Source organism: Typopeltis vanoorti, chromosome 7, assembly GCF_054136105.1.
Source record: "Typopeltis vanoorti isolate ZY-2024b chromosome 7, IOZ_Tvanoo_1.0, whole genome shotgun sequence".
Classification (NCBI taxonomy): domain Eukaryota; kingdom Metazoa; phylum Arthropoda; class Arachnida; order Uropygi; family Thelyphonidae; genus Typopeltis; species Typopeltis vanoorti.
In genome coordinates, this window is record NC_143555.1 from 59142239 (window position 1) to 59155396 (window position 13158).

Genomic DNA, 13158 nt, shown 5'->3' on the forward strand with positions numbered 1-13158 from the left:
CATTTTTATGTCATATTGCTAGTTTTCAAATTGATGTTTCTTCCTAACTTTTCATAAATGGTATTTTAATTAATTAAATTATAAAAATTAAAATTATTTTACAATTGTTGACAGATTGGGGGGGGTGCATAAATAGAGCCTGTTCTGTTGTAAGTAATGGGATGCCTAACACATTACATAATCTGTTCCAAATATGCAGGGAAAGATGGCAATTGTAGAATGCATGTTCTACTGTTTTCAATTGGTAAAAGATGCTGCAGATTGGATGTCTGATGTTCAAGTACCTCCATTTGATGACATTTACAGTAAGGTGACCATATGGAATTCTTCAAGCAAGATCCTCCTGTTAGGGTATCCTTGGAACTTCAGTAAGTTACAAAACAAAATGTTATGTCAGTACCAAACTGTGGAAGTTTGTGGCAAAAGAAATGAAAGATTTCTTCATACCATATTTCACTTTTATTAATGGAAAGAATTTCAATGCCAGAATGGTATAAAAATCTTAGAGTTAAGCATAGAATGTCATAGTATTCAGGAACAATCATAGCTTTTGGACCTTTATAATTATTTATTCTAAACAGGGGAAGATGAAAGCCAGGAGAAGGTGTAAAGCTGTTGAACAGAATCTAGCAAAATTTTCTCCCAAAGTGCCTGCATTTGCCTTAGGATCAGCAACAACATATTCAATATGATTCAGGGTAGACAAATGAAATGCTTTATATCTACATATCGTTTCCTGGAATTGATCCATACAATTTTTGGACTGATTGCTAGATTAATAGATAAAGTGAACTGGAACAGACCTCAATAAAGGTCAAAACCGGTCTGGGTAGTGGCCCTTCCTTTAATGCATAGCATTATACATGTCCGCAAGGAGATGTGCTTTGCATTATGGAGATACTGAGGACAAGGAGTGATGAGAGCTAGGTCCACCTTTACCATGAGTTGCCTCGGTCCTGAAGATACTTCAGGTGCAAACTTTGTTTTGCTTACACTTGGATAAAGGATTAAACTAAATTCATTATAGTCTAACCAAGTGGAAAAAAACTTCCAACATCTTTCTCTAAATCCAGAGTAATTTAATAATAAGGTGGTACACTGTTTGGCAACTCGTATAGGTAAATATGATTTCTCCATTGCTTCCACCTTAATATCTCCACTTCTGAGTCTGGTTCCCACTGACGAGACCTCAATAAAGGTCGAAACTGGGCTGGATAGTAGCCCTTCCCTACCCAGCCCAGTTTCGAACTTTATTGAGGTCTCGTCAGTGGGAGCCAGACCCAGAAGTAGATATTAAGATAGAAGCAATGGAGAAATCATATTTACCTATATGAGTTGCCAAATGGTGTACCACCTTATCATTAAATTACTCTGGATTTAGAGAAAGATGTTGGAAGTTTTTTTCCACGAGCCAAAGCACATTATGTGAGATGTCATGTCAAAAACAAGGCCTTAATGAATTTAGTTTATTTCTTTATCCAAATGTAAGGAAACACAGTTTGTGCTTGAAGTATCTTCAGGACTGAGGCAACTCGTGGCAAAGGTGGACCAAGCTCTCATCACTCCTTATCTCAGTATCTCCTATAATGCAAAGCACATCTCCTTGTGGACATTTATAATGAGACGAGGAGTGATGAGAGCTTGGCCCACCTTTACCATGAGTTGCCTCAGCCATGAAGATACTTCAGGTGCAAACTGTGTTTGCTTACACTTGAATAAAGGATTAAACTAAATTCATTAAGGCCTTGTTTTTGACATGACATCTCACATAAAGTGCTTTGGCTCGAGCACATTTAAACTTTGATATCTATGAAAATTATTCAATGCTCTGTCTTAATCTTTTTTGGCTGTTTAGCACTCTAGTTTCCACCAAGGCTTTGGATAAAGAGAGAGGAAACTGAGATGATGATTTTGGCATTGCAGCAGTTACTGCCTGAACAATACAGTCTGGGTGGTCTGAAATGTTATCTGAATAACAATGAGAAAACAAATTTATAATTTCAAAATTATTTTTTTTTTGTCAACACAATCTCCCTTAAGACTAATACGTTTATTTCAGCAATGTTCCAGCGCCATTATCCCGTCGCTGTAGTGGTTCTCAGTAAGATATGCAAAATACCCCTCTACTGCTGCAATCACCTCTTGATTCAAAGAAAAAATGCTGACCAGCGAGGAAGAGTTTTAGTTTTGGGAAAAGATAGAGGGAGCCAAATCTGGGAAATAGGGTGGATGTTCCAACAATTCATAATGGAGATATCTTAATTTTCCCATTGCCAAAACATATTTGTAGGCAGGTGCATTCTCCTGATGAAAGATGATTTCTCACGAATTTTTTCGTCTAGTCTGGTTAAAAGATCGGAATAATTTCCCCGGTTATTGTTTTATCCATCTCAAGATAATTAATAAACAAAATGCTTTTAGCATCCCAAAACACCGATGCCATGACCTTTCCTGCTGATGGAATTGACTTTGTCTTCTTTGGCGCTGAACAACCAGCTTCTGTCCACTGTTTTGACTGCTGTTTAGATTCTGGTGTGTAATGTTGAATCCAAGTCTCATCCATAGTAATAAATCAATGCACAAAATCAGTTTTATTCTAAGCACTGTTCAGATATTTTCATGCCAGTGCGTTTTTGATGTGCTGTGAGCAAGCGTGGCACCCATCTTGTGCAATGCTTTTTCATTTGCAATTCTTCATGCAAAATATATCCTACACATTCTTTTGAAATACCTATAGTCTCAGCAATTTCACGCACTTTGACTCGCTAGTCATCCAATACTATATCGTGCACTTGATCAATGATTTCTGGTGTTGCTACACATTTTGGACATCCTTCACATGGATCATCTTCAAGGGCGGTACAGCCACGTTTAAACATGGCTTCGTTTAAAATCGAAGCCATGTTTATGGCTTCGATTGTCGAAAATGAAGGAGAAGAGTGCCCATAATTTTTTATGAACTTCGAATGAATTTCTTTTGCTGTTAAACTTTCTTTTACAAAGAATTTTATAACTACACAATACTCAATTTTATCCATTTCAAGGGATACAGACAACACTTTTGCTTCAGACAGCTGTATAAAACAAAATACTTGATAGAATGATTTGCAATTTCACATGGATGTTTATGACAGATGTACCAACTTAGAAAATAAAAATCTTGCTGATAGCGTTGCCATCTATGATCAAGGTCGAGAACTTTTCAGACCACTCTCATACATACTTCACTGCTTTATTGATAGGTGGATAACTGATGGCTTCAGTGTGAAGTATTGTAAGACGAAAGAAAAATTACTCCAGTCAGCTTTGTCTATTTTCCACATGGATATCACCAGAACATAGTATGTGTTTTGGAAGATCCTGCCAGTCCTTATAAACCCTTAAAAATAAACTTCCGAATAAAGAATGGTGATATTTTACCTATTGTCTTTTCACGTGTTGCATGGATGATGAGAAATGTCGGTATATTTATGCGGGCGGTTACATGTCTTTTTGTTTCTTTCTTCTGTTATCAAATAATGTATTTATGTTTTCAATACTTGGTTTTGGGCCTTTCGAAGGCACCTGACATATTTATGGATGAAGATTCAAACTCAAGGAATTTTTATTGTACCAGATCTTCCCATCCAACAAGAAGCCACATATAAATGCCCAGTAATTTACAAGCAATAAATTCACTTAGAAGTTGAATACAGGGGTTACTATGGATGCTATATCAGCACCATAGCAAGCCTTAGGTCCCAGACCACAGGGTAGGGACTTACTGCAATATCACTGACTCTTGCACACAAGCTGATTGACCTAGGAAGGCCATTCAGGACTACCTATCTTGCAATACCACCAGGATCTCCCTTTGTGGCTGCCCACTGCCCACTAGTGCAAAGAATACAGGAAGAAAAGGAGGAAGAAGAAAAGGAGAAAAAGACAAAGAATGAAAAGGGCCAGTAGAATAACCTAACTGATAATCCTCTAAATGATAAGGTAATTATGAGTATTTTGTGATGAATATGATAGTTATCAACTGCATTCTTTTAAGAATGGAGTTAAGTTTAAAATTACTGGAAAATGTTTCTTATGTTTTTTTTTAATGACACTTCTATCCACAAAAAATTGCAACACTAACTGTGGATTAAGGAATAGATAATCGAGCAACCCTGCTCTAGAGACCAAGTACTTTTTTTCAAACTACTTCAGATTGCAGATGTATTAATTCCCTGAACAGTTTATCGAACTGTCAGTTAAACTCAGTTCACTGTTTTCACACTCTCAGGCACTGCATTCCACTTGCCTGCTACTGTCCACTCAAATTACCTAAACCTAGTTCCCTTGCCTACTGTCTCCTCACAGCAGAAGCTGTTCATCATGTAGGAGATCATCCAGTCCCATCGAAAGTGGCTGGCAGGCGGAACGCAGTGCCTGAGAGTGTGAAAATAGTGAACTGAGTTTAACTGACAGTTCGATAAACTATTCGGGCAATTAATACATCTACAATCTGAAGTAGTTTGAAAAAAAGTACTAGCCCTCTAGAGCAGGGTTACTGGATTATCTATTCCTTAATCCACAGTTAGTGTTGCAATTTTTTGTGGATAGAAGTGTCATTAAAAAACATAAGAAAAAATTTCTAGTAATTTTAAACTTAACTCCATTTTTAAAATAATGCAGTTGATAACCATCATATTCATCATAAAATACTCATAATTACCTAATGGTTTAAAGGATTATCGGTTAGGCTATTATAAAGCTTTGGTATATCATGCTTTTTTTTTTTTTTAATATTTAAGATGAAAGATTAAAACAGAAGAAGACTTACCAGCTGATGGATCTATAATAAAATCATCAGTTCCATATCCAGTCATATAAAACCGGAGCTGAGCATTTCTTCTGTCATCAGCATCAGAAGCTTCCACAGTTAAAATATATGTTTGGGGTGGTATGCTTTCAGACACGGTCTCTTTATATCTGGACTGTTTAAAACAAAGCAAAGGTTGATAATGAGATAGCTAATTCAGTCACTTATCTAAAGAAGAGAGGGATAAACTACATACAATATGTTGCAAAAATCATATAGATATTCAGTGTGTTACAAACCCTTTAGTCATGAACCTCAGCACACAACTGAACCACCTTTGGATGCATTTATAGATGCCATTTTTATGAATAGACTTTTAAATGTTGAATAACAGGGATAAAAACTGTGGTCTAGTTTTTCATCAACATGGGAATCAAATCTCTAGAGTTATTGACTGCCATTTTGATGAAAAAGTAGACCACAGTTTTTATCCCTTGAATTACAACGGTCCATTATCATGACGATACTAAAATAAATTATGTCCACTGTTCATTTTTCCAGGACTGGTTTAGACCTAAAAATGAATTATGGTTACTTAAATTAAGGGGATATTAAATCCCACATAGTTTTAAAACCGAATAAGAAACTCAAAGATTGAAATCAGAGAGTTTCTTGCCGAATATAGTAAACTATAAAGTATCGGCGACACTAGTGTTAGCCAATGCAAGTGATCCTAGTACGTAGTACAATACCAGGGCAACTCGTTGCAAAGGTGGGGAAAGTTCAGATCGCTATTCTTAGGTATTTTCCATAATGTAAAAACACATTTCCTAGGAAATGTATGCTGTTATTACATTATGGAGGGAGGTCACCAGACCGGTTTCAGCCTTTTTTGTGGCTTCATCAGAATAGTGATCTGAACTTTCCCCACCTTTGCAACGAGTTGCCCTGGTATTGTACTACATACTAGGATCACTTACATTGGCTAACGCTAGTGTCGCCGATACTTTATGGTTTACTATATTCGGCAAGAAACTCTCTGATTTCAATCTTTGAGTTTCTTATTCGGTTTTAAAACTATGTGGGATTTAATATCCCCTTGATTTAAGTAATGTTTTCATTGCCGAAATGAAGCTTATTAGCTCTTTATACTTAAATGAATTATGGTGTTTGTTTACAAATGCTGGAAGTATCAGAAATAAGGGAGATGAAATGATTTCACTGATTGAGTTTATTCGCCCCAAAATCATTGGAATAAGTGAAACATGGTTGAATGAAGATGATATTCTAACAGGAATAGAAAAGAAGGATGCAGTATTTTTTGCAAGGATAGAAAGGACAGGAAGGAAGGAGGGGGGGGCAGCCAATGATAGCAGGGGATTTATGTCTGCATTATTATGAGGGTTGTTTGAAAAGTTTGGTAAAAAAATAAGTTAAACACATTTTTTTGGAAAAAAATCACAACGGTCTCCATCGAGGTCTACAAATTTCGTCCAGCGAGTTTCAAATTTTTTCAAATTGTGCAAAATAGTCATTGACACCCTTGATGATATCCTTGTTCTAAGAAATGTTTTCCCACTGAGCAAATTTTTAAGTGTTGGAACACGAAGAAGTCACACAGGGCCAAGTCCAGAGAATATGGTGGATGTGGAACCAATTCGAACCTCAATTCATGCAATTTTGGCATTGTGATGGCCGATATGTGGGACCATGGATTGTCTTGATGAAAGAGAACTTTTTTGTGTGCCAATCTTGGCGTTTTTTTTTTCAGTTCTTTTAAACGGTCCAACAATGATGCATAACAGATTTCTGTTATTGTATTATCCTTTTCCAAAATGGTCAACTGGGCATTGTCCACTGTTTTGACTGCTGCTTGGACCTAGGTGTGTAGTGGTGGATCCAAGTTTCGTCTACAGTCACAAATCGACACAAAAAATCCGCAAATTGTGATTAAACATCGCCAAGCACTGCATTGAAATGTCTTTTTTGCATGCATTTTTGATCAACAGTCAACAATCGCAGCACCAATCGTGCACACAGCTTTTTCATGTGCAATTTTTCGTGCAGGATAATATACACTCATTCAGTTGAGATGCCCACAATCTCACACACTTTTACTTGGCAGTCTTCCATAATGATACCATGGATTTTGTCAATAATTTCCTTCATAGTTACCTCAGTCAGGTGTCCGGAGCACACTTCATCTTCAATGGACTTACGACTACGTTTAAACTCATTTATTCAAAAATAAATAGTCTTTAATGCTTGTGCAGAGTCCCCATGAACTGCATCTAACTCGGCTTTGATCTGCGTGGCCGTCCACTTCTTCAAATGAAAGTGTTTTATCACTGCAGGAAACTCGTTTTTCTCAATTTTTATGAGAAATGCAAACACGGTCATTTTAAATGTTTGCCCAACGAGAACTACACATCTCACATGGCTAAACTTTTGCCAGTGGTCATAAAAAAGATGATACGTGCTGGCACTGGTATGAATGAATGAATTGTGTTGCCGTCTATTGGAAATTTACCACAGTTTTCAAACAACCCCCATAAGTAGACATGAAAGAGAGAAATAGTGGCAATGGTTATCTGGCAGAGGCAGTGTGGTGTAACATGGAAGTTGAAAGGATGACATATTTAGTCAGATGTTGCTATAGGCCTAGAAATGTGGAAGTTGGTGATGAAGAATTGCATAAACAATTTGGTTTACTGAAAGTTTGTGATGAAGCAATGTATAAACAAATTGGATTAATGAACAAAGAAAGGATAATTATTATGGGCGATTTTAATTATGGCAGTATAGATTGGAATGAAGAGTGAATATGGAATGAAATTTTCCATATCCCCAAATGAGATAGCATTTGGGGATATGGAAAATAAATTTCTCGAGTTCTTGGGGGATAACTATCTCAGGCAGCATCTAAAGGAGGGTACAAAATTTTGAGAGTTCTAGATCCGACCATTTCATCAGAGAATGTAATTGTGAGGGGGGGGGGGGGTTCACACTTTCCTGCAGTTGGTGAACATGGAAAAAATCTGGAATCATGAAATCTGGAAAAAAAAAAGTATTTTGGAGGAAGTACAAGATGAATAATGATAATAATCAGTTACATGAAGAGTTTAAAGAACAAGCCAGGGGAGCGACTCCATTAGTAAGGAAAACAAAAGTAGAGTATGAGCAGAAATTGGCAAATCAGCAAAGAAAAATCCTAGAGAGTTTTTTTAGAAATGTGGCGAGCAAAAAAAAAAAGAATGATCATGGTAAGATGAAGTTAATGGATGAAAGTGGTAGAATGGTAACTGCTGCAGAAGACATTGTTGAGGTATTCAGTGATCAATTTATAAGGGTGTTTCATTATGATCAGGGTGGAATCATGAGGAACTTAAGTGTAGAGGACATAGTAGAAAAATGTAAGTGAGCAGGAGCTATTTGAAGAAATAAATAACCTTCATGTCAATAAGGCTATAGGATTTGATGGCATATCACCAGACATCTTAAGGAAATGCTCCAGGGAATTGGCAGTAGCATTGGCACGTGCATTTAATAAGAGTCTTACAACAGCACAGGTTCTAAGGGAGTTGAAGGAGGGTAAAATTGTTCCATTGTATAAAGGTGGTGATAATGTTGCAGCTTCAAATTATAGGCTAATCTGTATATGAGGTGTGGTGAAGGTACTCAAGAGACTGTTGAGAAAGAGGATACAGAAATGGGTTGATAACAGCAATATTCTCTGTAGTTATCAGCATGGGTTTGTTAAAGGGAGATCATGTTTCACTAACTTACTTATGTACTATAACAAGGCGAAAAATACCTTGGACAGGGGCGATGCATATACAGTGGTGTACTTGGATTTTGCAAAGGCTTTTGATATACTACCACATGACAAACTCTTAAATAAATTGAAACAAATGGGATTGGATAATATACTTCTGAGTTAGATCAGTGAACTGGTTTTCGGATAGGTATCAGAAAGTTGTATATGGGGTGTGGTATCCCAAAAGAGAAAGGTCACTAGTGTAGTGTTCTGCAGGGGGTCATTTTTGGGGGCCATTGTTGTTCAATTTGCATGTTAATGATATTGGGATGGGTTTAACTAGAGATATGCAGCTGTTTGCAGATGATTCAAAACTGAGAAGAGCAATGCAGAGTCAAGCAGATGTTATGGCCTTACAAGAGGATATGAATAAATTACATGAATGGACAGGTAATAGGAACTATCAGTTCGATGTTGCAAAGTGTAAGGTTTTGAGATTTGGTAAGCAGTGGTATCATAAACTTTCTATTTCTGCATGTCAGGGTCCTCCACATCACTGCACTTATCTGATGTGATGTGTTCACAACTTGTGCAATGTGGCCCCTGAATTTCAGGTCCTTGTAAACCATCACTCCTGGATCTCTCATCTCCTCTACTTCCTTTAAAGTTTCCCACCAATTATATACTATGCATCACATCATTGCTTACCAAATCTCAAAACCTTACACTTTGCAAACATGGAACTGATAGTTCTAAATCTGGGCACAATAATCCATATGAGGCCTTGTTCAGACCTCATATGGATTATTGTACCCAGATTTGGTCACTGTTTTTCATGGTGATGAGGATATGCTGGAAAGGGTCCAGAGAAGATTCACAAAGATGGTCAGTGATCTTTGGAATGTGGAGTATGAGGACAGATTGAGAGAATGTAAGTGGCAACGCCTCATGAATGGGTGGAAGAAGGGGGGCATATGATTGAGACATATAAGCTAATCAGAGGTTGTTATCTGGTTGACATAGAAGAGATTTTTCAAAGAATGAGAGGGGGGGGGGTAGAATAAGAGACCAGTGCTGAGAATTGTATAAGGAGAGTGTGAGGAGAAGTTTCTTTGCATGGAGTGTGGTTGGTGAGTGGAATGCATTGCCTGAGTGTGTTGTTGTGAATGAAGGCACATTGAATCAGTTTAAGGTACAGTTGGATGAGCACTGTGTGCAATTGTGTGTGTCTCCCATGATGAACCTCTGACTCCATGGAGGGCAGATGATAATAATAATAATAAGAAGAAGAAGCCTGAGTTTAAACTGAGAGAAGCATTTTAACACCAGTGCAAGATAGATTGAATGGTATCCAAACACAGTATCTAGGGGTGATGTTATTGAGGTCTCATCAGTGAGAACCAGACCCAGAGGTGATACCAAGGTTGAAGTAATGCAAAGTCATATTTCCATATATGAGTAGCCAAAAGATATCACACCTTATTATTAAAATACTCTGGATTAGAGATAGCTGTTGGATTTTTCCAAATACGAGTTGTCCAGTCCTGAAAATACTTCAGGCACAACCTTTGTTTGCTTACACTTGGATAAAGGATTAAACGAAGAATATAATTTCTTGACCTCTTTAATTTGAAAACCTTCCAACAACCATCTCTAATCCAGTGAAGTCATTAGCTTCTATATACGAGTTGCCTAGTCCTGAAAATACTTCAGGTGCAAACTTTATTTGCTTACACTTTTATAAAGGATTAAACCAAGAATATAATTTCTTTGCATCTTTAATTTATAGTATAACCAAGTGGAAAAACTTCCAACAGTCTCTCAGACTGTCATTATGCTACTATCCAACTTTGGTGTTCAGGAGACCTTGAATGCACACACACCCAATGATGATGAGGAAACACAGAATAGCTTCAAACGTTAATGCTTTAATATACAGATTTTTTCTTTCGCAATGTTTGTTGGTAGTTCCTTCATGTTATGCATCTTAAGAAGAAGTCTTCTAAGAAGACGAAACTAGTTGTATAGTTTACTCAATTAAAATAGTGTTTCTGTTTTTATTTCTTGGCTTATAGTCATTTAATCTATTTTAAAAATAATATATATATATATATATATATATATTTTTTTTTTAAATTCAAGTTGAAGCATTGTAAACAAATAACAGTGAAAAAAAAAGGATAGCATTGTGAAGTGCAAAATTTCGGTTAGCATCTAGGAGGCATTCACAATAAAACACAGTATATGACAAAGACTGACATGAAACTTTCACAAGTTTGAGAATTAACTAGCAGACAGAAACTGGTAATGTAAAAGAGAGTGAAACTTATTAAAAATATCAGATCTACATTAGTTATTGCTACAATATTACTAAGGTAGAATTGTCAGAGCTTACCTTAAGGCACCATGGATAGTTATCATTGGCATCTAAAACATCTATTGCAACTTGTGTCCATGAAACAAAAGTACCATCAGTAGCAGTTATATCTAACAAGTAGCTTGCTGTCTGTTCCCGGTCGAGAGGCTTATTCACATATATTTCTCCTGTTTGCCGTATGTGAAACTGATCTTGAGGATTTCCACCAGTAATATAAAATTCTACAGGAGTTGATATTAGGTCAGCATCTCTTGTTTCAAGAGTCACTATTACAGTTCCTGGAAGGGCATCTTCATTGATAGCCGTATCATAGTGATTACGGTGAAATACTGGGGGGTTATCGTTGTAATCTTTAATTCTAACTATGACTCTAGTCGATGAAGAAAGAGGAGGAGATCCTTTATCTTTTGCTATAACTGTAAAATTATAAGAAGATATCATTTCATGGTCAAGTTCCACCATTGTTGAAAGCCAACCCGTTTTGAAATCAAGATGAAACACATTAGCAACATTTCCAACATCTGGTCCAAAGCTGTAAGAAATATCAGCATTTCTTCCAACATCAGCATCGTTAGCAACAACTTTCAAAACTGTAGAACCTTTCTCAACATTTTCAGCCACGGTCACTAAATATGAATCTGATTCAAACAGAGGAGAGTTATCATTTTCATCCATCACATGAATGGTAATATCAGCATATGCTACTAATGGTGGACTAATATTTGTTTCAGCTTTCACCATCAGCTGATAAGTAGCAGTGGTTTCTCTGTCTAAAGCTGAATTCAACAATATTTTCCCTTTACTACTAATGCTAAACATTGAGAGATATAATTCCGCTTCATATTCCTCTGGTGGGGGCACAAAAGAATAAGATATAGGTTCTGTACTACTCACATTCAGTGTAGATACTACAGTACCAATTCTTGATCTTTCAGATAAGAAAAAATCATAGCTATGCTGTTCAAACCTAGGAATAGCATCAGTAGTCTTTACAATAATGATGTTTACAGGTACCTCTGTTTCTTGAGGAATCTTTCCCCTGTCTCGCACACGGACAAAAAACTGATATGCTTGTTTGGCTGAAAACAGAAAGAACATGTAAAATAGTCATTTATTTCACTATTTAGGTATTTACAAGTTTTACTGGTATAATGAAGTTATACTACTATATGATACTACTAGAATACTATATACTATATTATTATTATTATTATTATTATTATTATTACTATTCATGACCTCTATAGAGCCAATAGGACTCATCATGGAAGGCCCATGTTAAACACAAAGTCTAACATACCATTCCTTAAACCTGTTCAATGTTTACACATTCGCTACTCTATCCAACAATTAATTCCACTTGACCATCATTCATGCCAAAAAAAGCTAATTCTCACTCTTTTACCAACTCCTTTTGCAACTTGGAAAGGTCCCGTGTCCTTTTGCCCTTTACTATATGGAAAACCTCCTCCAGTATTAATCTTGTAAATACCTTTTAACAGTTTAAATGTTATCCTCGTGTCACCCCTTTATGCTTGCATCTGTCCTCATAACCAATACTGTACAGACCTGACAGAATTTTTGTTATCCATGTCTGTACTACTACTACCCTTCCAAGGGTTACTTCATCACATTCAAATGCTGGTTAAGAGATTTGAGCACAATAATTCATATGTGGTCTGATTAGAGCTTTATACAATGGCACACCACTCTTTTATTTCTGCTCATCATAGTTCTTAGTGTTGTGGCATTTTCCTTCACTATCTTTGCAGCAAGTTTGCTAAACTCAAATTTCTAGTGACTATCACTCCACAATCCTTTGTCTCCTTCACTTCCTCTAGTATAATTCCATCAACAGAGCATGCAACCTCTCAATATCAGACACCAAGTTTCAAGGCTTTACATTTTGTTTCATTAAACTGGTATTCCCATTAATTCACCTACCTGTCCAGATGGTTCAAATCTTCCTGAAGGGCCACCAACATGCACTGTTACTAATGATACTTCCAAGGTTCACATTATATGAATACAGCTGAATATCTTCCTGCAGTCTACTGACAATATTACACAAGTGAAGTGGATATTAGACCAGAGGCATAGCTAGAGGGGGGGGTGGATGGGGGGTAGTCTGCCCCGGGTGGCACTTTGAACATTTTTGAACTTTCGCAGTTAATTCTAAAATACAGTCTCGAGAACTCAGTTCCAACTATTGTAATACTGCAGCGAATTTTCCTC

General features: G+C 36.7%; 1 protein-coding gene across 1 annotated transcript in view; it reads right to left on the reverse strand.

Annotated features, from left to right (window-relative positions):
- The window catches only part of LOC150104706 (fat-like cadherin-related tumor suppressor homolog), a 573066-nt gene that overhangs the window by 339546 nt on the left and 220362 nt on the right, over positions 1-13158 (reverse strand). Inside the window, exons 13-14 of the mRNA XM_090395611.1 lie at positions 10942-12002; positions 4811-4964 (exon numbers count right to left, since the gene is read on the reverse strand). Coding sequence (XP_090251737.1) covers positions 4811-4964; positions 10942-12002 — 1215 coding nt within the window. The remainder of the gene's footprint in view (positions 1-4810; positions 4965-10941; positions 12003-13158) is intronic.